A 27,913-nucleotide genomic window follows, 5' to 3' on the forward strand; every position below is an offset into this window, starting at 1 on the left:
ATGACATTATAAATAAAGTTGAATTGAATCGTATTATAAAAAACATTATTTTGTGATATGAAATCATTATTTTCTGATACTGAAGGTAAGTTCACACTAAAAACGATGAATCATTTGTGTTTATTTTGCATTGCCCGGGCCAATAACAATATATATAATATATAATATATATAATACTTCAGCGATATGAGTCCAAAGCCAGAATTTTTGTTGTGATTGAATTGCAATAAAGTGATTAAAATGATGTCAAAGTAATTCTTTTATTGAGCACTGAGTGATAATGAGTGGAACGGCCGGGCCGAAGCACACCTCTGAGGAAGTGTTCTGGGTTCAGCTCGGTCCGGAGGCTCACACGGGTCAAAGAAACCGGACTCTGGGCTCAGTGGTGCTCCCTAACCATGTCATGAGACAATGTCATCATTTTAAAATGGTTATCATTTTGAAATACTTACTATTTTGAGAATGTTTGTCATTATAATGACTCAAATTATCTTTTTTTTTTCAAAAATGTTTCTCTTTTACTGGCAGAAATGGGCTTCCATACAGCAGCGCTCAGGTGAGCATTAATCACCTGTCAAGAAAAAGACCAAACTCAGTGCAGGTCAGCAATTCATTTCAGTTTATCGGAGCTTCATGCATCACTGTTTGGTGGATACACAGATTTTAGATAAATAAAATAGAAAATAAGGCATTTATTGTTTGTGATTCACACGGCTGACAGCTGCCACAGGGTTAAATGTAAGACTTCTTAATACCTTCTAGGCTTTTTTAAAGATGTGCAGCGGTTTCTACTCTGACAGAGGAGTTCAATTCAACTGGATGGCGACACACAGCTGCGCTGCAAATTCACGGGTTAAAGTTCACCAAAGCTGAACTTGATACAAACACTTTGCATGTTTACAACACTTTGCGAGTGATTCCATAGATGACTTGTTGTGGCTCCTGGTGTGGATGGAGCTTTACAGAGATGAACTCCAGCTGAACATCTGGCAGTGTTGGTGCTTTGTTCCACACAAACTGATCAAATTGTGTCCACAGACGCCTTTTGGGAAACTCAGTCCTGCTTCTTGTTGTTTTTTTTATATGAAAACCTGAATATTCACGTCAGGTCACTTAGCTCTTCACCAGTTAATTCTCTTTATTCCACACAAACACTGAAAAACGTCACAATCCACCGCTTGATCTGTAGAAAAACAAAAAGGTCAGTCGTTCTGACTTTGGTCCCGGCCCGGCTGAAGGCGGAGGTCCGTTTGGCACCGGCGTAGCTTATTCTGGATGAAATGTTGTTTTTTAGCAGGAAGTAGAATCCATCTCCATGAGAAGCACAGAGGAGCGTGAGTCAGAGAGGAGGACGGATCCTGTGGAGGCCAAAACAAACAGAGGACTAAACATGGCTTCTCTCCAGCAGATAACCGTCAAAGAGAAATGGTGAAAAAGGCCATCATGAACATTTAAAAATCATAGTTTTTGCTCAACCAGCCTTCAAAGAGAAATAAACAAAACCTCACTCAGCACTTTACTTTGACACGGTTTCTTTCTCTATGTATTATCTGTGAACGCAGCATTTGTTCTGTTTGTATGAAACCCTGTGGAGTTCTGTTTTATTTATAGTAACACAACATTAATAATATATCATGACGTGAAAATATGAGATGTCATTTATGTCTGGAGAGACCATACAAATACACATAAACTTTGAATTATTCATATTTTCCCATTTAAATGCAGACCAGTTTGGATAAAGTTGAGCATGTAAATAGACTCTATCAGGGTATTTCCTGCTGAATTTGAGTGTATAAATAGTGAAACTGTGTTTCTCATAACCTCAAGCTTTTCTTTGATAATATTTTGGGAGATGATAATTTAAGATTTATCTCTTTTTATTGGCGTTGTGTTCTTTTTTTTCTATTCTGGGATCTGGCAGCTTTTGTCAGACTTGATCAAGAAAAAGAATAATGAATGCAGAGAAAGTCGGTAAATATGAATTGAAATGAAGCTGGACTCCAGAGGGTTTTATAAAACGTAATGTTTGTCATGAAGAGAGAAAACGCTGTCAAATGTAATTCGACGTTTGGAGGTTTTGCTTCTTCTTTTGTTGAGACTTTCTACTTTTCCTCGTCTACGTTTCAGACGGCAACATTGTCCTCTTTTTCTCCACGACATATTTGATTGGTAGTTAAAAAAAAACAAACCGATGGATTCAGTTAAGATTCCATCCAAATTTTAACCAAATTTCAAAGAATGCATGAATGAAGTGGCGTTTAGGTCACATGCTTCATGTCGGTCATTTGATCATGAAGTCTGATTGTGCTTTAAACCTCAGACATGAAACAAATATTGATATTATTGGAAATGCTCATGAAAACAGGGATGGAAACTCACTATAAACTTGAAGAAGAGTGTGAAGAACGGAGCTTACGTGGGACAAACGTGTTCCGTTAACGGTTCAGACGGAGCTGAGCTTCACCAGCCCTCTGACGGAGTCCTCATGCAGAGCGTCCTGACTGGCGGGGTCGTACAGGGCGGCCGGCGGGGGGGCAGGTGCGTGGGGGTGCAGGTGCAGGTGGGCGGGGCACGGTAGTGCGCCCTGCGGCGTGGTGCAGGGCGTCTCCTCCGGGCTGACGAAGTGGTGGTGGTGGTGATGGTGGTGATGGTGGAGGTGGTGGTGGCAGTGGGAGTCAGCGGCGGCGTCCCTCAGGGTCAGGACATCTCCCCCGCAGGATGGCAAGGAGGGCTGAGAGGGGGCCAGGTAGGCGCAGGGGCCCCCCAGTGTGGTGGTCTTGGCTGGCAGAGGGGCCAGAACCACGGGGTCGCTGTGGAGCAGAGGGGTGGCTGCAACCTGGAGGACCAGCTTGGTGCTCTGGATGCACTGATCCTGATCACACTGAGGACACGTTCAAAGAAATGTCACAGAACTGTTTCACAGCAGAAAGAGAAGTCATGTTGGGTTCTAGAGGCTCGGCGACCCAGCATCCTCACAGGGACGGTTGCTATAGCGATGTGACGATGTGTCACAAACCTTTCCGCGGCGGTTTGGTTCGAACCAAGGAACCTTTATGTGCACAGTGGAGTGTCCCTATAGAGTGCCAAAGTCCCGCCCTTCTATGTCCGGTACATGGGACCTCAATATGAATTTCTACAGAAACCGAAAGCATGAACAGCCGTACCTGATGGAACATTCAGGAACAAAACACACCGGCATCTTCGTTTGATCGGCACTGAATCGCTGTGAGAAAGGGTGATGACGTGATGTCACATACGCAACGTGTAGTCTTTCTCATTGTGTTTTCTCTACAGCCTTAAACTGAACAACGGTCAAACTCTTGATGTGAAAAATTATCATTTAAATCCTCAAACATCATATTTCTTATTTGGGGCATATAACGACTGGGACCAGCAAATATTATCTGCATTGAGACCCATCCATATTTTACGATCTCAGAGGTCCCATGGGAGTCTAGCGGAAGGGGCGGGACTTCACCACTCTATACTCTAGTCCATGTAATGTACATTACATGTACATGTACATAATACACGATGTGTCAGTATGTTCTATCATAATGAACATCATCCTCCTACCATGTGACTGCGGTGCTGGGTGGAGGCGTAGCTGCTGCTGGTCCCGTTAGACTGGTTGGCTTGTGACACGGTCTGTGGTGTGTCGGACTGGATCAGACCTCTCCTGTCAATCAAACTGGGAACCAGACAGAGTTATTCAATGGAATTCATACTCAAACTTTATTGACAAACTCTACTGATTAAAAATGTCACATACGAGTAAAGTGCATAATTAAATCAATGGAAGAAGACGTGATGTATAGTAGACTGACCAAAGTAAAACTGACCAAAGTAAGACAGAGAAACACATGGCTACTGTTCAACATTAGTACTTTTACTGCAGTAAAGTATCTGAATACTTCCTCTACCACTGATCATTTTGATTGACAGCGAGACTCACCGATCACTTCGTGTACACGGTTCATTTAAACCCTTCGGCTAATTAAACTAAAACACCTTTTCATGTGTGCAGATGGATTTTACCACCTGTCGTCCTCACACACACACACACACACACACACACACACACACACACACACACACACACACACACACACACACACACACACACACACCAGCTGGTGATGGCGGTGTAATTAATCAGAATCCATATGTTCAGTCCTGAAAAACAAACATCTCCACCTTCATCTCTCCAGAGGTGGAAGAAGTATTCAGATTACTTCTAGTCTCGTAAAAGTAGGAATACTGCAATTGAAAGATACTCTGGAACATCTAAAAGTTAGTAAAAGTAGATATATTATCAAGAAAATGAACATAAGTATAAAAGTAATTAGACCCACTCTCCCCATCGTTGTTATATTTTTATATATTATACGATTATATTATGAGTATGAAGCAGTGACATGTAGGATGTACTTATTATTTTTAGCTGGCTGTAATGGAGCTAATGTTATAAAAAAAATAGTGCTGGTGATTTAATACAATTTTTAAAATTGAATTAATGAATTCATTAAATATTTCAGTAAAAAGTACAATGTTTACCTCTGAGAAGAATACAAAATGATAAAGTATGATAATATTTAAACACTCAAGTAACGTACAAGGACCTCATAATTGTACCAAAGAATGTAGTTGAAAAATCACCAGTAAAGCTTGTTTAAGTACAAAAGTAACTACCGTTACATAGACAGAAAATGTACATGAAGATTTCAGGGTAAAACATTTGAAAATATTCTTTAAATAAGACTTTTTAAAAGTAATTTGGACTGTACGTGTTTGATGTGGATAGTTTTTAACATAAAAAAGATTTACACTTGTTTTTGTGCATGAATTTTAAAGGCAGCGTATCACAGCGACGGTGACTTCACGAAAAAACTACTGTTGGAGGTTTCATGCTGAGCTAAAGGCTAAATTGGATCCAGTGGATGAAATACAATTTTTGTTTTTTTACTTTATTATCCTTACTTAGTCCAGAATTTAGTCCGAAATGTATTCCTGATTTTCACCCTCAGTCAAATCCAGATTTTAGTCCAGGGTTTACTGCAGATATTATTCCAGATCTTAGTCCAGATTCAGTCCTACATTGAGTCCTGATTTTAGTCCTAAATTCAGTCTTGATTTAAGTCCTGAATTAATTCCCAGCATATTCCTGAGTTGAACCCAGATTTTACTCCCGGGTTTAAATGGACCTGCATTTATAAAGCGCTATTCTAGCTAACTAGCTACTCAAGGAACTTCACACTACATTCAGTCACTTTTACCCGTTCACACACATTCATACACTGATGGCAGAGGACACATCAGGATCTAACTCATTTACACACATTCACACACCAATGGTGCAGCATCGGGTGCAATTGGGGGTTCAGTATCTTGCCCAATGACAGTTCAGCATGCAGACTGGAGGAGCCGGGATTCAAACCGGCAATCTTCTGATTGGAGGACAACTCGCTCTACATCTGCGTTTAGTCCAGATTTTGTTCCAGGGTTTAGTCCAGAATGTAAGTGAAATCCTGATTAAATCCAGACTTCTTCCTGAGTTTACATTTGAAAACGTGTTTTGAAGGAGACTCTCCAGTGTGTTGGACTGTGTGTCGTGGTCCTGTGTGAACATAGCAACGGTGTACTCTTGTTGTGTGCAGCCAATAGTGCCTTAAAGATCACGCTGTTAAACATCTGCTATAACTGTGGCTAAATGAAAAGATGCATGGTGGCTGGAATCCAACCTGATTTAACCATCAGCGATACTACTTCTGCCATTAAGATCAAGGCTAAGTTCATGACGCTGGTTTCTGTGAGCGAGGATGGTGTCACATCAAATCACACTGTTACAGAAGACTGAACAGCGAAGGTTCAGCTGCTCTCATGCTGTTGACATGCAGTGTATATTATGAAAAACATTTCATGAAAATATTACCCAAAACCAAACCTCAGTGTTGAATGACCTGCTTTGTGAAAACAGTGACATGTGTTTCAGGATCAACACAGATGGATCAGATCTCTGATGGTGATTCATGAATGGAAACATACGAAGTGATTCAGCAGACAGCAGCAGGCAGATACAGAGGATGAATTGCAGAAATTGCAGCAATCCATAACTCTGACTTTGATTGTTTTTATGATGCATTTTTCAGCTGGGTTTGTCAGCAGCGAAGGAAAGAGTGATATCAGATGAGGAGATCAGCTGAGAGGAGAGGAAAGAGGAACTGGGAAGAAGAGTAATTACTGCCATGAAGCTCTGAAGACTGTCCTCATTAAACACAGAAACACACTGTCCACTGAGAGGAGGAGGAGGAGGAGGAAGATATGATGCATACGGCGATGGAAAGCAACAAACTAGATTTACTTAATTAAAATCCATCCATCCATTGTCTCTTAATTAAAATGTTGGAGATAATTGTACTTTACTGGAGTATTTCCATGATCTGCAAATGCACTTTTTACCGTACTACATTTATCTGACAGCTTTAATTACCTTGCAGTTTCGCATTATTAAAATAATGAATTATTAAAATGATTAACTTAAATGATGGTATGGTATTATAAATATATCTAAACTACCTGCAACATTAAAGTGATGAACACATTAATGCATCAATAATTATAGAATAATATCATATGTATTATTCTGCATATTAAGTAATTTAAATGGTATATTTTGATGATTTTGTACTTCTACTTAAGGTAGATGGTTTAATGCAGTGCTATGTCATCCAGATTTCACTCCTGACTATATGCTTGTATTTAGGCCAGAGTTTATTCCTGATTCTAGTCCAGAGTTTATTCCTGATTCTAGTCCAGATTTTATTCCTGATTCTAGTCCAGAGTTTATTCCTGATTCTAGTCCAGAGTTTATTCCTGATTCTAGTCCAGAGTTTGTTCCTGATTCTAGTCCAGAGTTTATTCCTGATTCAAGTCAAGAGTTTATTCCTGATTCTAGTCCAGAGTGTATTCCTGATTCAAGTCCAGAGTTTATTCCTGATTCTAGTCCAGAGTGTATTTCTGATTCTAGTCCAGAGTGTATTTCTGATTCTAGTCCAGAGTGTATTTCTGATTCTAGTCCAGAGCGTATTTCTGATTCTAGTCCAGAGTGTATTCCTGATTCTAGTCCAGAGTGTATTCCTGTGTCCTGACTCCTGAGTCTAGTGCTGTGTGAGTCACTGACCTGGGAGGCAGAGGTCCACACAGAGCAGCACAGCAGTTGGTCAGGATGTTTCCGTAGCTGTATGGGTTGTAGTTATCCTTTCCTCGCTTGGTGGACCAGGACCCTTTAATCTGGTTCAGGACCAGGAGCAGACCAGGACAGAATGTAGGTTCAGACCCAATACATCTCAAGACCAGATCAAAACATGGTGACAAATTATTCATTTTATAGTAAATGATACAAAAGAGAACTTCACAGTCCCCCTGGAAACCCCTTGAGGAGACCCTGGTGGTCCTCGGACCACTGTTTGGTATACTCACGTCCTCATTGGTGGTCTGGTTGGAGCTGATCAGGTAGGTGTGGAATCCAGACAGACCCACAATCGACCAGACAGAGAAAAAACACACCACCACCTCCAGGACGGTTCAGAACAGAGTCAAGGACCAACTTTAGATTCTGGTCACATTCATTCAGAAGAAAAAGCTCTGCAAATATTTCTCATTGTATGTTTGCTGTTAGAGTGATCACTTTTGAGTTCTTAGCATTAAAGATTATTCATTTACCTCGCAGAAATAGGAAACTATTGAGGCTTTTTAGTTCTACTTTAGTCCTGTTTTTAGTCCTGAGTTTGACTATAATACTGGGTCTAGTCCTTAGTTAAGTCAAGAGCTTAGTCCATATTTCAGTCCTAGATTGAGCCCAAAATGTTGTCCTTAGTTTAGTCCAGAGTTTAGTGCAGATTTGAGTCCAGTGTAGTTCTGCATTTAGTCCTGAGTTTGACTGTAATCTTGGGTTTAGTCCTGAGTTTAGGATACAGGGACAGATTTCAGTTCATATCTCAGTCCTAACTTGAGTCCTGACTTTAGACCAGAGTTCAGCCCAGAGTGGATTCTTAGACATCAGAAACTATGGAGGCGTTTTTCTTTCTTTGTTTGCCACGTTCACATATTTTAAAGAGGAAAAACAGACAACGAGGGTTTCCATCAGCAGCACAGGAGACAATGCATGTTGTTTTCCACAGTTCCTCTGGTTGTTCCACCATCTCCTCTACTGGATCAGTAACTGGAGAACTGACACTGGAACCCTTTTAGAAAACCGAAGTGCTATCTTCTTCCTGTTTGGGTTGAAGGTGGACGTACTTCCTTTGTGGCATAAATGGAGCCTTTATGTTCCTGCAGCAGACAGGACTGCATGGTGAAGGAACCAATCTATACGTTCATCTGTCATCTGTTCTATAGACATGATCTATAAACAGTTACTTCAAAATAACAATTTAAATAAAAACACTTGTCTGTTGCCACGTTCACTTATTCAAACATGAATATTAATATGAATAGCTGGTGCTGGATTCATGTGGGAACCAGAAAGACATAGAAAACTAGAACAGAAGAGCGAAGAAGCAGCTGAATGTAAATGTGGCCGCTGTGACAGACGTGTGACCTTGGCAATGCATTATGGGCCATATTGACATGCAGTTGGCAGAGTGTCAGAGTCATTGATTTATCAGAAACACTCAAACACATGATGTTAACCTACGGGGGAAGACAAACAGGACTACATAGAAGCACAAACTGAATGTTAATATGAGAGACGTTATGGATTATTAACCTGCATGAATTTACTTTCATCTTTAAAAGGATATCTGGCCGGACTGTCTTTGACTGCGCTCAGGAAACCCGTCCGGTTCGATCCTGCAGAGAAGACACAATGAGTTTTCAGGTTATTCATTTTTTGAAAGAAATATACAAAATCCTCGGTGAATATTTCCCAACTCTTTCATTTCAAATAGATATAGATATGCATGTTTCATTGTAATCTTTTGCATATTATTTACATTTCTAAACAATTGTAGTATTATCTTTTTATCTTTTATTTTCTCTTATTATTTATTGTTATGGTGGAAGTACATTTACTTAAGTGCTGTACTTATTTGAGGTTCTTTCTACTTCTACTCCACGACATTTAAACTCCCCAACAGCTTATATACGAGAACAGATAATACAATTAGTCAATTCATCAACTAGTGGATTGACAAAACATTTAGTTTATTGCTTTGAGTATTTTTTTTACTATTAATACTTTAAGTACTTTTTCCTGATTTACTTTTACATAAGTACATTTTCAGGACTTTTCTATTTTTAAAGTGTGTTATTGGTACTTGTACTGATCTGGAACTGAATAAAACGAAAACCAGAAATGCTCATGTGGACCTCAGGGTTCATCCTCAAACAACAATGAATGTCTGGACTAAACTTCACAACCTCCACTCGTTTTCCCTCAATTTAAAATATAAAATAACTGGAGAACCTAAAATCTAAACACTCTTTCCCAAGTCTCACATTTAAAGTTAGCATCTATCAGATAAGCAACAACATTTTTCACAATAAAAGTTCACACTGAGCAACAAGCACTTCTCTGTAACTGTGGTGGAAATAACAAAAACATAATTTTAGATTAATATACACATATAGATTCAACCCTGTTGCAAAAAAAAATATTCCCATCCATCTACAAGGGAAGGTTTATTTATTTTACTAAACTTGAGACTAAACTTTGACTAAATTTGGACTTAAACTTGTAATTAAACTCTTTCTTCAGTAGAAGTATAAAATAATTAGCATCAAACATACTTACATACTCTCAATACACAGTATAATGTTAAAACTTTCATCACTTTAATGTTAAAAGGTGGAGCTCATTTTAATGACGGTTTATTCTGCCGGGTAGTTTAATAAATATTAATATATCATCATTTATACTCCCCCTCCTTGAACCGACACCTTACCGTGGTGGAGGGGTTTGAGCACCTGAATGATCCTAGGAGCTATGTTGTCCGGGGCTTAATGCCCCTGGTAGGGTCTCCCAAGGCAAACAGGTCCTAGGTGACAGGTCAGACTAAGAGCGGTTCCGAAACCCCTTATGAAGAAAAAACATAAAAGGAAGTTTACGTCGCCCGGATTGGCGTCACCGGGGCCCCACCCTGGAGCCAGGCCCGGGGTTGGGGCTCGCAGGTGAGCATCTGGTGGCCGGGTCTGTGCCCACGGGACCCGGCCGGGCGCAGCCCGAAGGAGCGACGTGGGCCCGCCCTCCTGTAGGCCCACCACCCGCAGGAGGGTTCAGAAGGGGCCGGTGCGGTGTGATTTGGGTGGCTGTCCTGGGCGGGTGCCCCGGCGACCCAATCCCCGGACGGTGACTCTAGCCATGGGGACATGGAATGTCACCTCACTGGGGGGGAAAGAGCCTGAGCTAGTGCGGGAGGTAGAGCGCTACCGGCTACAGGTAGTCGGGCTCACCTCCACGCACAGTCTGGGCTCAACTCCTTGAGAGAGGTTGGACTCTCTTCTACTCTGGAGTTGCCCGCGGTGAAAGGCGCCGAGCTGGTGTGGGCTTGCTTATAGCCCCCCAGCTCAGCCGCCATGTGTTGGAGTTTTCCCCAGTGAACGAGAGGGTCTTTCCCTGCGCCTTCGGGTCGGGGATAGGTCTCTCACTGTCCCGATCAGAACCCGAGTGGGGTTCTGTTATTGGACTTCTGTGCTAGTCACGGTTTGTCCATAACGAACACCATGTTCAAGCATAAGGGTGTCCATCAGTGCACGTGGCACCAGGACACCCTAGGCCGGAGGTCAATGATCGACTTCGTGGTTGTGTCATCTGACCTCCGGCCGTATGTCTTGGACACTCGGGTGAAGAGAGGGGCTGAGCTGTCAACTGATCACCACCTGGTGGTGAGTTGGATCCGCTGGCAGGGGAGGAAGCTGGACAGACTTGGCAGACCTTAACGTGTTGTGAGGGTCTGCTGGGAACGTCTGGTGGAACCCTCTGTCAGGGAGGTCTTCAACTCCCACCTCCGGGAGAGCTTTGACCAGATCCCGAGGGAGGCTGGGGACATTGAGTCCGAATGGAACTTGTTCTCTGCTTCCGTTGTGGACGCGGCTGTTCGAAGCTGTGGCCGTAAGGTCTCCGGTGCCTGTCGTGGTGGCAATCCCCGAACCCGGTGGTGGACACCGGAAGTAAGGGATGCTGTCAAGCTGAAGAAGGAGTCCTACCGAACCTGGTTGGCTCGGGGGACTCCCGAGGCAGCTGACGGGTACCGGCAGGCCAAGCGTGCTGCAGCGCGGGCGGTCGCTGAAGCAAAGGTTCGGGTCTGGGAAGAGTTCGGGGAGGCCATGGAGGAGGACTATCGGTCGGCCTCGAGGAAATTCTGGCAAACCATCCGGCGCCTCAGGAAGGGGAAGCAGCCCTCCACCAACACTGTTTACGGTGGAGGTGGGGAGCTGCTGACTTCGACTGGGGATATCGTCGGGCGGTGGAAGGAATACTTCGAGGATCTCCTCAATCCCACTGACACGTCTTCCATTGAGGAAGCAGAGGCTGGAGACTCGGAGGTTCATCCACCCATTACCCGGGCTGAAGTCACCGAGGTAGTTAAGAAGCTCCCCGGTGGCAAGGCACCGGGGGTGGATGAGATCCGCCCTGAGTACCTCAAGTCTCTGGATGTTGTGGGGCTGTCGTGGCTGACACGTCTCTGCAACATCGCGTGGCAGTCGGGGACAGTGCCTCTGGACTGGCAGACCGGGGTGGTGGTCCCTCTATTCAAAAAGGGGGACCGGAGGGTGTGTTCCAACTATCGGGGGATCACACTTCTCAGCCTCCCCGGGAAAGTCTATTCCAGGGTACTGGAGAGGAGAATTCGGCCGATAGTCGAACCTCGGATTCAGGAGGAACAATGCGGTTTTCGTCCTGGCCGTGGAACACTGGACCAGCTCTATACCCTCCGCAGGGTGCTCGAGGTTTCATGGGAGTTTGCCCAACCAGTCCACATGTGTTTTGTGGACTTGGAGAAGGCATTCGACCGTGTCCCTCGTGGCATTCTGTGGGTGGTACTTCGGGAGTACGGGGCCGGGGGCCCTCTGCTAAGGGCTGTTCGGTCCCTGTATGACCGGAGCAGGAGCTTGGTTCGCATTGCCGGCAGTAAGTCAGACCTGTTCCAGGTGCATGTTGGACTCCGGCAGGGCTGCCCTTTGTCACCGGTTCTGTTCATTATTTTTATGGACAGGATTTCTAGGCGCAGCCGTGGGCTGGAGGGGATCTGGTTCGGGAGCCACTGGATTTCATCCCTGCTTTTTGCGGACGATGTGGTCTTGTTGGCTCCTTCGAGCCAGGACCTCCAGCATGCCCTGGGGCGGTTTGCAGCCGAGTGTGAAGCAGCCGGGATGAGGATTAGCACCTCCAAATCTGAGGCCATGGTTCTCGACCGGAAAAAGGTGGCTTGCTCCCTCCAGGTTGGGGGGGAGTTCCTGCCTCAAGTGGAGGAGTTTAAGTATCTTGGGGTCTTGTTCACGAGTGAGGGAAGGATGGAACGTGAGATTGACAGGCGGATCGGTGCAGCGGCTGCAGTAATGCGGTCGTTGTATCAGTCTGTCGTGGTGAAGAGAGAGCTGAGCCGAAAGGCGAAGCTCTCAATTTACCGGTCAATCTACGTTCCTACCCTCACCTATGGTCATGAACTTTGGGTCATGACCGAAAGAATAAGATCCCGGATACAAGCGGCCGAAATGAGCTTCCTCCGCAGGGTGGCGGGGCGCTCCCTTAGAGATAGGGTGAGGAGCTCCGTCACACGGGAGGAGCTCGGAGTAGAGGCGCTGCTCCTCCACATCGAGAGGAGCCAGTTGAGGTGGCTCGGGCATCTGTATCGGATGCCCCCTGGACAACTCCCTCGGGAGGTGTTCCAGGCATGCCCCACCGGGAGGAGACCCCGAGGAAGACCCAGGACACGCTGGAGTGACTATGTGACCCGGCTGGCCTGGGAACGCCTTGGGGTCCTCCCGGAGGAGCTGGGGGAAGTGTCCGGGGAGAGGGAAGTCTGGGCGTCCCTGCTCAGGCAGCTGCCCCTGCGACCCGGTCCCGGATAAGCGGAAGAAAATGGATGGATGGATGGATATCATCATTTATAAGCTGTCAGATAAATGCAGTGCAGTAAAAAGTACAATATTTACTGGGATGTTGTGGAGTAGAAGTATAAATAGAAATACTATTATAAATAGAAGTAAAGTACCTCAAACGTGTACTTAATAGTAAAGAGCAGTAATGAGCTGGAGTCGTCAGCACACAGTCTCGAGTGATTGTGATTGAAGTCACTCTGCCGGATCTTTTTATAGCTCTGCAGCTTTAAAGAGACAACAAGCGGTGCAGTGTTGAGGAGGAAGACACGGGTTCATGTCAGACAGTCTGCTGGCTGTTGGTCTGAAGCTGCAGCCGCCCGAGGCTGTGGCTTCCTGCTCGTTTGGAAAACAACATCAGAGCGTCGACGTGCACAATTAGATTGATGCGGCGTGACGGGGAAGAACTCGGCGACTTCACAGCAGAGACACAAAATCAATCACCGGCTTTAACTTCCTTCCAGGAAGACGAGGACGGAGAGACAAAACCCACCGTGTCCAACATAGAGTGAACATCAAATATAGACCAGTTTTAAATGATCGGGATTATTTCTCTTCACATCCTGTATCCAGATCGTTGTTTTCATGGTAAAGACACTAATAACAGGAATTTTAACGTTAATAATGTGAGACAAATATCAATATTCAAATAAGAAAGTATGAATATGAGATCAATCTGCTCTTTGTGGTTCTTTAGAGGTATTTGGTGAGACATTCCAACCCAGATATTCCTGTAAAACAAGATTTTCTTCCAAAAAGGGAGCAGAGCTGCTACATGAGGTGTTTGACTGCAGGTCAGCTGACATTAGACATCATATGACTGAATCAGGCATCTGTTTGTAAATACTCTGATGCAGCAGAGTCGGTATCAGCCGATCAATCAATCAATCAATCAATCAATCAATCAATCAATCAATCAATCAATCAATCAATCAATCAATCAACCAACCAATCAATCAATCAACCAATAAATCAATCAATCAATCAATCATCACTGCTGGATCTTTTTATAGCTCTGCAGCGATAAAGAGAGTGTTGAGGAGGAAGACACAGGTTCATGTCAGACAGTCTGCTGGTTGTTGGTCATCACAAACAGCCAATCACAGAAGGGGGGCGGGGTTGAGGGACGTCGACGGATCATTAACACAGAATCAGCATTTAGCTAGAACATGTTTTATTTCCAACCTGTCATGTCTGTTTTATTATTAATTAATTATTTATCATCTTTTCTATTTTATTTGTTGTTTTATTGAAATGCTTTATTCCATTTTGTGAGGATTTGCTACTTTTCTCTCTGACAAACGACTGTTTCATTTGTCGAATTTTTTTTCTTGCATTGTGTAAAAACACATTTCAATTGAATTATCATTACAAATAAATTAAAACATTAAAATGAATTGCTTTTGCATAAAAATGACTTCAGCCATCAAAATCTATTTTATGTTAATCTAGTTGATCAATGAATGAAAGTAAAGTACAAGTACCTCAAATATATGCTTGTACTAAGAAATCACTAACATACGTGGAGGCGGCGTTACTCACTGATGATGACGTGTGTGATGACGAAGGCGAAGATGAAGATGGTGAGGAAGGAGAGCGAGAGGATGAACAGGTAGAAGAAGCGGTAGTTCCTCCTTCCGACGCAGTTCCCCACCCACGGACAATGGTGGTCGAAACGCTCTGACAAACACAAATATACACACTAGAAATAAATATACTAGAAAAACAAACAGATCTCATTCATTTCATCTCAAGGGGTCACGGAGGAAGTATTCTGATCCTTTGCTGCAGTAAAAGTAGTAATATATAGTCACTTTGGAAACCGTTGTGTTTGTTTAAATTGTGCTATATAAATAAAGTGGATTGGATTGGCTTGGATAATATCACACGGAAAATACTCCACTACAAGTTAAAGTCCTCCATTCAAAACCTTCCTATAGTAAAATTATATGAATGTAGTGAAAGTACTTAATGATAAGTATTGGTGGTGCAGCAAGATGATCCCTGTCCATGTTCCATAGTGATCACATGTACACAAGTAAAGTACTTAAGTACAAATTGAAGGTAATTTACTTTTTAATGTTGTATTTCTCTCTACTTCTCCACATCTCAGACAAAATGTGGTACTTTTTACTCCACTTTACCATGTTTTATACCCTTAAAATAGAACAGTAAAACACTGTTAAAGAAGTATACAGTATACTAATAAACACTGTGAAAATACTACCCTACAAGTAAATGTCTTGCATTCAAAACCTCACAGAAGTAAAAGTATATACATTTAGTTACCTCTGACATTTATTCATGTTGTTGATGTCTATTGTATCATTGGCAATCATATGTTTCATTTTATTGTACTACTCAAGTAAAGTACCTCAAAATTGTACTTTACTTGATGTGATCACTGTAAAACACTGGACCATTTTCCTGCAGGATGAGTAGTTTTACTTTAAGTACTTTAACTACATTTATATACTTTTAATTCAGTAAGGTTTTAAATGCAGGACTTGTACTTGTAGTGGAGTATTTTCACAGTGTGGAATTAGTACTTTTACTTACAGTGGAGTACATTCACAGTGTGGTGTTAGTACTTTTACTTGTAGTGGAGTATATTCACAGTGTGGTATTAGTACTTTTACTTGTAGTGGAGTATATTCACAGTGTGGTATTAGTACTTTTACTTACAAGGTAGTATTTTCACAGTGTGGTATTAGTACTTTTACTTGTAGTGGAGTATATTCACAGTGTGGTATTAGTACTTTTACTTACAGTGTAGTATTTTCACAGTGTGGTGTTAGTACTTTTACTTAGAGTATAGTATTTTCACAGCATGGTAGTAGTACTTTTAGTACAGTAAATGATGTGAATTCTTCTGTGGTGCTTTACTATTAGAATGTGAAAAGAAACTCAAGCTCTTGAGTAAAAAGTACAATATTTCCACTGAGATGTAGTTGCATAGCAAGTAAAGTACAAGTACTTTGGTAGTCAGACACAGTACTCCTGGTAGTAAACATGGAGACTGACCCACACAGTTGTCACACAGGCTGCAGTGTGACGCCCGAGGCGGTCTGAAGATCTTGCAGGTGAAGCAGTATTTGAGTTTGACCGTCTGGCCGTTGATCATAACCTCTCTGGTGCGAGGAGGCGGTCTGGAGCAGCCGGCCGAGTCTGCAGACACACACCAACAACAACAACAACAAATAAACAAAGAGAGGATGCATCCTGTCTCAAAGCAATACATCTCAACCAAACAAACCCGGGACAGAAGTAGTGTTACTTCCTGCTTCAGATATTTATTCAACAGCTGCACTTTAGGAGAGAAACATGCCGGAGGATACAACGACTTTTGTGTGTGTGTCTCTTTGTGTATCTTTGTTGTAGTTTGTGTGTCTTTGTGTGTTTGTGCATTCTCTTTGTGTGTCTCTGTGTTGTAGTTTGTGTGTCTCTGTGTTGTAGTTTGTGTTTCTGTGTCTCTTTGTTGTAGTTTATGTGTCTATTTGTGTGTCACTTTGTTGTAGTGTATGTCTCTTTGTTGTAGTTTGTGTGTTTGTTTGTCTCTTTGTTGTAGTTTGTGTGTGTCTCTCTCTTTGTTGTAGTTTGCGTGTTTGTCTCTTTGTTGTAGTTTGCGTGTTTGTTTGTCTCTTTGTTGTAGTTTGTGTATGTTTGTGTCTCTTTGTTGTAGTTTGTGTCTCTTTGTTGTAGTTTATGTCTCTTTGAAATAGTTTGTGTCTCTTTGTTGTAGTTTGTGTGTTTGTTTGTCTCTTTGTTGTAGTTTGTGTGTGTCTCTCTCTTTGTTGTAGTTTGCGTGTTTGTTTGTCTCTTTGTTGTAGTTTGTGTATGTTTGTGTCTCTTTGTTGTAGTTTGTGTCTCTTTGTTGTAGTTTGTGTGTTTGTGTCTCTTTGTTGTAGTTTGTGTGTTTGTGTCTCTTTGTTGTAGTTTGTGTGTTTGTGTGTCTCTGTGTTGGAGTTTGTGTGTGTTTGTGTGTCTCTTTGGGCGACTCTGAGTCTCTTCCTGGTTCTACATGTCTCTTGTGTAACATCCTGCAGTTGAAAGTTTTGGGGCTTTTTCCCAGTTGGTTTGTGTATTAACTCATCGTGTCTTTGGGAACATGTCCTCTTCTGTCTTTAGTTGTGTGAGTGTAGTTGTGTTAGTTGTGTTTGTTGTGTTAGTTGTGTTTGTTGTATTAGTTGTGTTTGTTGTGTTAGTTGTGTTTGTTGTATTAGTTGTGTTTGTTGTATTAGTTGTGTTTGTTGTGTTAGTTGTGTTTGTTGTATTAGTTGTGTTTGTTGTATTAGTTGTATTAGTTGTGTTTGTTGTATTAGTTGTGTTTGTTGTATTAGTTGTGTTTGTTGTGTTAGTTGTGTTTGTTGTATTAGTGGTGTTTGTTGTATTAGTTGTGTTTGTTGTATTAGTTGTGTTTGTTGTATTAGTTGTGTTTGTTGTATTAGTTGTGTTTGTTGTGTTTGTTGTATTAGTTGTGTTTGTTGTATTAGTTGTGTTTGTTGTATTAGTTGTATTAGTTGTGTTTGTTGTATTAGTTGTGTTTGTTGTATTAGTGGTGTTTGTTGTATTAGTTGTGTTTGTTGTATTAGTTGTGTTTGTTGTGTTAGTTGTGTTTGTTGTATTAGTTGTGTTTGTTGTATTAGTTGTGTAGTTGTGTTAGTTTTGTTAGTTTTGTTAGTGGTGTAGTTGTGTGAGTTGTGTAGTTTTGTTGGTTGTGTAGTTGTGTAGTCGTGTTAGTTGTTTAGTCGTGTTTGTCATACAGGAAGTGAGGCTGTTCTTTAGTTCTGTGCGTCAGAGAACACATTTCTGACCAAAAGAAACACAACTATTTGGGGAGTCCTCTCTCTCACACAGCTGATCTTCTTCTTCTCCTCTCCATATTTGGTAGTTCTCCAAAGCTCCGACTCTGCTTTGATTGACAGCTCAGTCACTCCACAGATTCTGCATGCAGTGTGAAAAATAAATAAATAAATAAACAAAGTATGAAGAGGTTTCCAAAGATAGACCAGAGGGCTTCGACAGGAATGTTCAGTTAAAGTGGAAAGGACTGATTTGGAGGCGGATTTCTGACGGAGCGTTTCTGAAGAGACGAGGTGTGAAGGAACACAACACACACACAAACAGCTTCCTGCTATGACTCAGCATCATAAGTAAGCAGATTAGTTTGGACCTGATTAACAGTTCCATACCTCTGACGAGAATGAAAACCTCCACAGACTTCCAGGATCACAGAGGCGAAGTGATGACAAGACGCTTCAGTCTGGATGACAATGATTGAATGAGAAAGAAGCCCGAACCCCCGGCAGCGACTGATGTTGTCAAACGTTTGAGGGGTTCAAACCAGCGGGACGTCATGGAAACATGGAAACAGTTTTACTGTATGTTTCTATTATGTGATGTGTTAAAAAAATAAGGATGAGGATTTACACTTAGAGTGTCTCTTTATAGTTGTTTTGTGTCTCTTTGTAATTGTTTTGATCTCTTTGTAGTAGTTTGTGTGTTTGTCTTTGTTGTAGTTTGTGTGTCTCTTTGTTGCAGTTTGTGTGTCTTTGTTGTAGTTTGTGTGTCTCTTTGTTGTAGTTTGTGTGTGTTTGTCTTTGTTGTAGTTTGTGTTTGTGTGTCTCTTTGTTGTAGTTTGTGTGTCTCTTTGTTATAATTTGTGTGTGTTTGTCTTTGTTTTTGTTGAAACTGTGCTAAAAGTAGTAAAATGTTTACTTAAATATTGAGAGTGGAGATTCATCCTCCAACGTCAACATGGGGGACAAAACCCAGGGGCCCAAAAGGGTCAGGGGGCCCCTAACCCAGATCCTTTATTTGAAGTTCTTCAAATGGTAACTAATCCACCGTAAATGTGATGAGTCATCACCAGGTGGTCTGAGGTGGTACTGCCCCCCCCCCCCCCCCCCCCCCCCGCGCTGCCTCTAGTGGACGTTGTATTTATAACGGCAGTAAAAGAGGAAGCCAGGTGACGTAGTATAAACAGCGTGTTTGTCGGGAGGAAGTTGGAAAATAAAGTGATGTTATGAAGAGCAAAGATGATGAAAACGTGTTACCTATCTGCCTCTCCAGGTCGGCCGCCTCGTCTGGCGTTGCTCGGGGCAACACGCCGGGGTCACTGAAACTCGCCCTGAACAGCATCCCCATCACGAAGACGAAGAGGACGCCGCCGACCGCCGGGATGGCCGGGGTCAGGTTGGACGCCAGGAAGGGACAGCTGAGGACGAACGAAACGAAGTGAGGGTGTTGGCCAATCAGAGAAGATGACTGGGGTTTCCAGGGCAACACAGGGTTTCACCTCTGAGGACATTTCTGCAGATCAAATGAACTTTTCAGTGATTTCTTTAAAACTACTGAACTTGCTATTTTTTTTATTTTTGCTGGTTTTTAAATGTTTCTACTTTGAGTCCATCAGTTTGATGTTAAGTCTAAACTGTGAGTCTGCGATTTCAGTAAGATGTCTGACATTTTCTTTTAGTTTTAAATAGTTTATTTTAGTTTAACTTGTTCAAGTACTTCTGAGAGGTAAATCCGGTTGTCATCTGCATATTTACGATGGTCATTTCGTTTCTCTGCATAATGACAATCTTGTAGAGCAATTACGCAATACCTTAAGAAATGTGGCAAGTTGAGTTTGAATTGAATCTCCAACTGTTTTCATTCTATTTTCATTTCTTTTTGTTTTCTAAGAACTGGGCAGGTAATAAACATGGAGGTATGGAAGCCCTAGGAGACTGCAGGATGTAACGTCCTGAACTGAACACCTGCCTTGATGAGCGGACTGACAGATAATGTCAGTCCGCTCTGAATATAACATCTGAATATTGTTTATTGTATAGGGGAATACATGTCAAACAGCTTTTCCATGTTCATTTTAATGGTCTAGAATGCAAATACAAGATTGTGAAAAAATACTGCATTTTCAATTATATCTTTTGTGAAATAACAAATATGTCGAAAATTATAATAGAAGTACATTTTAATTTTCAAGTTTACATTTCATTTTAATAATGTTCCCATATGGGCTTTCATACATCAGGTGTTTACAAATCAAGCATGTAACGGACCAGCATGCATCTGCAGGATCTATTTTTGCTTTTTATTTTACTTTTTCAAATCAATTGATTAATAATTTAACTATTTCTTCATTATTATTGAATTGATTTGACAGATGCACACCAGAGTAAGAGGTGACAGGAGGGGAGGAGATTATTTTAGTTCTTTTGTTTGCTTTCTTTGGAATAAATAAACATCAAGAAAACTTTATTTCCACCCGACATCCACGTGGTGTATCAGCAGCCTTTTGATTTCAAATGTGATTATCGGGTTATTATTCACGCGCATTGCACATGTTCTTTATACATCTTGTTTGTTTTAAAACACACACACACATATAATATATATATATACATTATTTTGTGTCTGTGTGAAAATGTGTGTGTGTGTGTGTGTATATATATATATATATATATACACATTTTCACACAGACACAAAATAATGAATTTTCCTCATTTGCATATTAATATACATGTTATTAAATTTTTATTGAATTCATCTCAAATCACTTTAATTGTATTTATTATTCGTGTACGTTTCATCAATATGTATATTTAGTAATTCACTTTATTTTAATTGTATTTATATTTCCTTTTATTATAGGTTGTATTGATGGACGTCCACAGTGACTGTTGTTAATGTCTGCCCTGACAAATCAGCCAGGATGAGAAATCCTCGGTATGTGGATCTACGGTGCATGGTTTTCAGGGACCGGGTCTGAGGTCTCGAGATCGACTCGTCATCAGAGAACAAACCCAGAGATGATCTGAGGCGTCTCAGTGATGTGACACTCGAGTACATTTAGACGACGTTTCTGTTGCTGTGACAGTGACTACCTTTACCTGATCATTATATCCACACACACATACACACATACACACACACACACACACACACACACATGCTTCCTGTGTTGCTGTGTTTGTTGTGACTAAATCCAGTGAGACGGATCAGGGAACTGAAACACAGCGAGGAAAATCAGCAGAAAACAGCCTGAGGTTTGATAGATAAAAAACTAGAATCACATTCCTGTCATAGCTGAAGAACACAGATACTTTACTGTTATATTTATAAGCCTATAAATACATGTATTTATTTTTATCGCTGGGAATCTAGATACTTTAATGACCTGAGAGGGCTTTAGAATAAATTCATCTAAATAAAATGGATTATGAATCTCAAACTAGTCTTTCCCAAACTTCATTTGTCACCTCATAACAATGTTTCTTCTCAGATTGTTTAAAGTATATTTCTTTTTACAAGAAACAAAGAGAAAAGTCAGAAAACAACCACAAAAGAAATATATTTTGTGTCACACGGTTTGAAGGTTTTCATATGATTTCAATATGTATTTCCCCTTTAAAGTTTATTTTAAAACCAGAAATAATAACATGAGCATACATTTACTCAAGTAGGCTACTGTACTGTACAGTTGGATTTCAAGGTTTGAATTTCCTGCATTTCCGTCCACATCTGGAAATTAAGTAAATGTATTTATAAAGCAGATCAGACGTGACAAGAAAGTTAGACATAAAAAATATGTTTAAAAGTTGCTTTTAAAAAATATACAAATAAATAAGTAAATAAATAATATAATACTTATATGTAATATAATAATAATAAATCATTAAGCTGATGTCAAATGTATAGGTGTGTATGTGTGCACTCACTCGAAAGTGAAGAAGAGGCCGCTGGTCAGCAGGATCAGGACCAGGGTCAGGTAGAAGACCCCGGTCTGCCTCGCCATCATGATCCTCCCGTTGCAGTAGAACCGGTTCCTCCCCGGGAACAGCTGCCACTTTCTGCGGGGATTCCGGCTCCTCTGGCCGGGGGAGGACAGCTCTGCTCTCTCGGCGGGGGCCGAGCACGAGCCGCTGCTGCTGGTGCTGCGGGTGCAGATCTGGTTGTACTGGCCCGGCTGGTGCTGCTGGTGCTGCTGGTGCTGCTGGTCCAGAGTCGCATGGTGGATCTGAGACATGAGTCCTCCCAGGTGAGCAGACAGGTAAATAATGACGGAAACGTTGAATGATATCAGAGTTGTGCGCGTGCTGCTGGTGCGTCCAGGCTCCCCAAAGGTTCAAATGAATCCTCGTGTTGCGTTTTCGTGTAAAATCAAAGGAAATCCGTCATTTTAATCCAAAACGCCCGCTTTTATTTTGTAATACCTCGTAGGCAAACGCACGCGCGGGGTCCAAAAAAACCCACAAACCCACCACCACAACACCCCCGCCTCGTGCCCATGCAGCGCCCCCCTCACATAATGCAGCGTCTGTATATCCCGGGATAACGGATCCGGCTCTAGACGGGGAGCGGGACGGGACCGGGTGTGAACCAGGTCCGAATCGGGAGACGGCGGCGGCTCTGGAGATTCAGAGGATCTGTGTCGGTGAGGAAGAGGAGGAGGATGTGAAGAGCATCCTGATCCTCCGCAGACCTGCTGGAGCTCGGAGTCCCAGCCGGCAAAGATCCTCTAGTATCGCGATAAACCACGTTGTCCCTAAAAAAAGAAACTGTAGAGAAAGAGAGAGAAAAATAGCAAAATGCTCAGTTATTTTTATGATGTTTGCCTTTTTTCACTTAATAAATATAATAAATCTTAATAACCATCAGTTAATACTCTCTTAAAAACGGATCTATAGTTCTCTATTTCACTTCCCTCAAATAAAACATGAATTAGTCACACAGACATAAATAATTAATTATCCTCATGTGCATATTAACACACGTGTGTCTAACTGTCTGCCTTATTACATTTTATTGGATTTATTTAAAATAATTGTAATTTTACTTATTGTTTTATTTATCTATTATTTTTATATATGTTTGTATTTGTTAATTTACTTATTTTATTTTATTTATGTTATTTTATTTATATTTATGTACTTAACATAGTGAGCATAACTACATTCCACATTGAGGGTAATTTACTTTCCAATGAAAGAAATCTTTACAAAAAACAAATACAAAACTGATTATCTGTACCCAAACATAAATATTGTATTTATTGTGAGATTATTTACAGAATGTACACAAACACTGCACTTAATTTTAAGGTACTTGCACTTCTCTTTAATAACTCAGTTTATACTACTTAATATTTCTAATAAAATTACTATAGTTATTTGATCAAATGTGCGCATACGGAACACATGATAATAGATAATCTGATGTGTTATCTAATTACAAACTGGGATTGTTTTATGAGAGTGAGACTTCCTCGTTTCCCCCCAGAGCGCCAGCAGAATTCTACAATAGACGATCTTTGGTTCAGGAGTGTGTCTCTGTGTCTTTCCTCCGTAAAATACAAACATACTAAAATAGTAAAATAAAATGTTTGAAGTATGTTCTACACACATTAATAAACCCAAATTAAATCTAGGTTTTGTACATTATCACTTCGACTATTATGAAATTATATTGATGATAAAAAACCCGACGTCAAAACGTTATCAGCTAGCTTGTTTCTCTCCGGTCGCTCTCCGCCGACGGACTGAAGCCAACATGGCTGCAGCGAACGCAAACATGACCGTGAATGTGGGCGAAGAAGCAGAAAGTAACGAAGAGGCCAAACTGCAGATGTTAAAAGGCAAGATAGCAGTTATCCGGTTAGCTTGTAACGTGCTTGAATTAACTGTTACTGTTAGCAGACTCCGCTGCTGTTGTCACAACGTGTTTCTATCTGAGGTCAACGCAATGTCGGTCTGTCCACACCAGACTCCACTTACCATCCAGGCGCTTTTACGTTTCCTCAGTTATTCAGGATCCTGAACGTGCCGTAAATGAGAACGTTAATACTGAATGTGTAGTTGTTGTTGTTGTTTTTAACTAAACTGTCAACCATGACAAACATAAAACACGAGTTCCACTTGATATGTTACATCCTTATGGTTTGTTTCCTGCTGCACAGACGAGCAGACACGCTTTAATGTTTTCACCGAAAATGTGAATTACGTTCTTTTTCGGCGTGGCATGATCGATCAAGTAAAGTGTCTCATTTGAAAAAGCATCACGTGTTTGGTGAGACAGGTGTTATTGGAGAAGAGTAACCCCTCTTTAAATTGCTATAATTTGAATGGAGTTTTTGGGAGGCTCTGCATAAAGATGAGGAGACTGCGTGGTTTAAGTAGGTTGTGCCTAATTATGTATTATTGTCTTATTTTATTGTCTTTGATTAAGACAATACGAGTAGGTCATCCCCCTCATGTGTGATTGGATGTGAAACCTGACTTCCTGTGTGCAGGTGCAGCGTTTCTGACCACGGTGGCGTCTGCAGGGATGATGGCAGGATTCGGTTCCACGCTGGCGCTGGCCAAGAAGAAAAGCCCGGGCTGGTTTAGTAAAGTATGTCTCCCACATGTGTGCTGTGAATGTCATTGATGCTTTAAAACACTGAGCAATTAGTATTAAAAACAAGGGGGGGGGGGGGGGGGGGAAATCACACTCACAATCATAACTCAATCAACAAATAACACACAGACATGATTCACACATTTTTAGATTTAGTGTCAACGGTCAGCAGACATCCATAGATTGGCTGGCTGAGAAATCAAGAAGAATTGCCTTCTTGTGTTTTCTTCAGTCTCTCAGTAATCCAGTGATTATTGTCTGTACATCCATGGGTTCACTGCAGACAGCAGCTGAGCACAGACCAGTCAGCATGCTTTAATGGAGACCATTTGACTAAATGTCAACCAGTGTTAGCTAAAAGAAACATGGGACTCAAGCTGGGTTTTATTGTGGAGGTCCAGCTGCCCAGGCTTTGACTTTGAAAATATGTATATATATATATATATTTTTTTTTTGTTGAAACATGACGTAAATTATCAAAACACTTCCCGGGTGATATTCAGTTGAATGATTAAATTCTCCAGATTGTACAGTAGCTCTCTGACTTAAAAAAATGTTCACTTGTATGTTATGGTTATATTATTGTGGGAGTGCCGTTACAATATAATAAATCTGTAAAATAATAAGAACATACACATAAAGAGGAATAAATGAAAGAATAAATAAATATCACAAGGTTATTGACAGCTTGGACCTCCAGGGAAAGTAATTACAAATAAATCTGAATAAAGAAAAATAGAGTAATTTATGTGCAATATATACATTACTATGCATTAAACATACATTAAAATGCTTTTTATTCTTTTATATTTTATGTCTTTATATTTCCATATGTATTCTTTTATTTCCCTTTAGATTTCCATATTATTATTATATTTCCTTTGTTTTCTGACTTTGTTTACTGACTATTTTTGTTTTATTTTATGACATTCCTATGACACGTGTGTGTGTGTGTGTGTGTGTGTGTGTGTGTGTGTGTGTGTGTGTGTGTGTGTGTGTGTGTGTGTGTGTGTGTGAGAGTGTGAGTGTGAGTGTGAGTGTGAGTGTGAGTGTGAGTGTGAGTGTGAGTGTGTGCGTGCGTGCGTGCGTGCGTGCGTGCGTGCGTGCGTGCGTGCGTGCGTGCGTGCGTGCGTGCGTGCGTGTGTGTGTGCGTGCGCGCGCGCGTTACAGTTAAATACAGTAGTGATACGTCTGGTTTCTCCTGCAGACATGAAGGAATTAATTCCTCTGATGGTTGACCTGAAAATATTTCCATGAAATCGCAGCATTTCACAGCCGGCCTTTAATCGCGTCCTGTTAGCTGGAACTGTGTGATGATTGGCCGCTCACAGGATCTGATTAAACATGACGCACATAGATAAACTTAGTGTGGAGAGACAATGGGGCGCTTGTTCCTTTATTTTTCATCACAGACTCGTCTTTGTCGTGTACGTCGGACCTTCAGAGCAAAGTAAATGTGAAATCAGATGAAACGTGGAGCGACATGTGGTGATGTTTATTCTGTGTGAGCAAAAGTCTACGGACACTCCTGCACTCTTTAAATTGTCAGTGCTCATAATATAATTAATATAATATTAATTAAAGTCTTCTTAAGACGTTGTGTTTACTGACTCTGGTTCCTCTGCAGGGCGTCATGGCGACGGCGGCGGTCCCGGAGAGCGGAGCGTCTCTGGCCCTCAGGGCTCTGGGTTGGGGGTCTCTGTACGCCTGGTGTGGAGTGGGTCTTCTCAGCGCCGCCGTGTGGAAAGGCCTCGGGGTTCACAGTGTACGTACCTGATCACACGGACAGCTTCATGTGTTAAAGCTGTGGAGAACAGACGAGTCACCTGCAGCAGGTTAACCTCTGTCAGTCACTTCAAAGACATTAACTGTCTCAGGTGAAGCTGTACGTCAGGGTTACTGTTGGGGGAAGAGATTCTCAGGAGAATACTTTGGAAATAGAATTGTAAAATATTTTGAATACAGTGGAAATATTTAGAGTGATAATGAAATATGTATGTATATATATATATATATATATGTATATATATATATATATATATATATATATATATATATGTATATATATATATGTATATATATACATACATAGATAGTGATTTAAGAAATGTTCAAGAAAAAAAAGGTGAAAAGTGTGAGATTATCATTGGAGGACCTTGAAGACCTTAAAGGGTCAGTTCCCCGAGTTCTCACTCAGCTCAGATCATTTGTATCATTTTCAGAGGGAGAATAAATGTATACATTAAACTATTAACAGAATAATTCATTAATTTGGTTAGTTGGAGATGAGATTTTCACCAGATCAAGAGAACGTTTCTCTCCCTGACGTTCTTCCTCCTTTCTTTTAGTTGTCAGAGTTCAGACAGAAGATGCAGTCCTTCTTCCCGTCCATCCCAAAGACCTCCGAGGCTGCTGGATCTGAACCTGTGGACTGGGACTCTGTCTTCGAGTCAAAGTGACGACCTGTGGACTAGACTCTTGTCTTCCAAATCAAAGTGACTCCTGCAGTTGGATCCGGACCTGTGGACTGGGACTCCACAGGTCCGCTGGAGGATAGACCAAATGAGTCAACGTAGACTCAGACTGACTGAGAGACTGGAGAATCCTGTGGACCAGTTTATTCCCAGTCTGGCTCCCAGCAGCTGTCCTGGTTAAAGATGTTTATGTATATTTGTTTCTCTGAATATGACCGTTGACTAGCCTCATCCTTCTCTGGCATCGCTGTGGCTGCTGCAGCGAAGGCCGAGCAGCAGCAGGAGACTCATCGAGTGGCAGGAGAACAAGTCATCCCAAGACCACTGAGCTCCCCGAGGTCTCAGCTGGATGATCGTCAGAGCCAGAGCCCCATGAACTGGTTCAAAAAGCTCTAGTCCGGCTCCAGAAGTCCACGGCGACGACAGAAAGAACACACACACACGCATGCAATGTTTCTTGTATACTTGTGAGGATTAATCCTTTGTAACCCTAAACAGCACATTCAAAAAGGGCTGTTTGTGGGTAAAGTCTAAAGAAACTGGTCCTCACAAAGATATGATTACTAATCTGTGCTAAAATGTTATAAATAACAATGAATAAATAATGAAAAATGTTCATGTTTGTCAGTTTTACTACTGTGTGATATGTGAACTATGAGATACTTTGTTTGGTGCAACACCTTTGCACCTCCTCTCAGTGTCTCCTCCTGTATTCATCCAGCTGTAGTGAACCAGCCCACGTGGGTCCTTCTAGATCCAGTGAATCCAGCTTGGTGAAATCCACCTCTGGATGATGTCATGAACCCAGACAGGGTGTTTGGTTCCTGGTGGATCTGGGACTTCAACAAGTACGTGGTGATTTCAGCCGTGATGGAGGAAACCTGCTGGTTGTCTACGTGGAGGGAAGCCCCGCCTCCTCTCTGGTGTGTCAAAC

At 41.6% G+C, this 27,913-nt stretch overlaps 2 protein-coding genes and 1 long non-coding RNA gene across 3 annotated transcripts; 1 reads left to right on the top strand and 2 right to left on the bottom strand.

The window, feature by feature from the left end:
- Positions 1-180: 180 nt before the first annotated feature.
- On the bottom strand, positions 181-22,642 carry LOC311026416 (palmitoyltransferase ZDHHC14-like). The gene is made up of 10 exons (XM_084029972.1): positions 21,829-22,642; positions 19,158-19,318; positions 16,126-16,269; positions 14,644-14,781; positions 8,805-8,853; positions 7,483-7,585; positions 7,184-7,293; positions 3,580-3,694; positions 2,420-2,884; positions 181-1,358 (listed from the first exon to the last, which is right to left on the bottom strand). Exons 1-9 carry the CDS (start codon positions 22,134-22,136, stop codon positions 2,447-2,449), a joined length of 1,566 nt encoding a protein of 521 aa, XP_083886098.1. The 5' UTR covers positions 22,137-22,642; the 3' UTR covers positions 181-1,358; positions 2,420-2,446.
- Positions 22,643-23,640: 998 nt separating this feature from the next.
- On the top strand, positions 23,641-27,570 carry tmem242 (transmembrane protein 242). The gene is made up of 4 exons (XM_084029971.1): positions 23,641-23,744; positions 24,399-24,499; positions 26,133-26,270; positions 26,854-27,570. Exons 1-4 carry the CDS (start codon positions 23,660-23,662, stop codon positions 26,962-26,964), a joined length of 435 nt encoding a protein of 144 aa, XP_083886097.1. The 5' UTR covers positions 23,641-23,659; the 3' UTR covers positions 26,965-27,570.
- LOC311026417 lies at positions 25,654-26,937 on the bottom strand. The gene is made up of 3 exons (XR_014598481.1): positions 26,804-26,937; positions 26,117-26,294; positions 25,654-25,744 (listed from the first exon to the last, which is right to left on the bottom strand). It is a non-coding gene; the product is annotated as an uncharacterized lncRNA (long non-coding RNA).
- Positions 27,571-27,913: the final 343 nt, after the last annotated feature.

Source organism: Eutrigla gurnardus (assembly GCF_963514095.1).
Source record: "Eutrigla gurnardus genome assembly, chromosome: 16".
NCBI lineage: Eukaryota > Metazoa > Chordata > Actinopteri > Perciformes > Triglidae > Eutrigla > Eutrigla gurnardus.

Excerpts from the sequence above, each read along its gene's own strand:
- LOC311026416 (XM_084029972.1), bottom strand. The coding sequence starts at position 22,136 with ATGTCTCAGATCCACCATGCGACTCTGGACCAGCAGCACCAGCAGCAC. Across the intron at positions 16,270-19,157 it reads CGACCTGGAGAGGCAGATAG|ACTCGGCCGGCTGCTCCAGA; the intron begins GTAACACGTTTT and ends GTGTGTCTGCAG. Across the intron at positions 7,586-8,804 it reads GTCAAAGACAGTCCGGCCAG|CGTCCTGGAGGTGGTGGTGT; the intron begins ATATCCTTTTAA and ends TCTGTTCTGAAC.
- tmem242 (XM_084029971.1), top strand. The coding sequence starts at position 23,660 with ATGGCTGCAGCGAACGCAAACATGACCGTGAATGTGGGCGAAGAAGCA. Across the intron at positions 23,745-24,398 it reads CAAACTGCAGATGTTAAAAG|GTGCAGCGTTTCTGACCACG; the intron begins GCAAGATAGCAG and ends TCCTGTGTGCAG. Across the intron at positions 24,500-26,132 it reads GCCCGGGCTGGTTTAGTAAA|GGCGTCATGGCGACGGCGGC; the intron begins GTATGTCTCCCA and ends GTTCCTCTGCAG.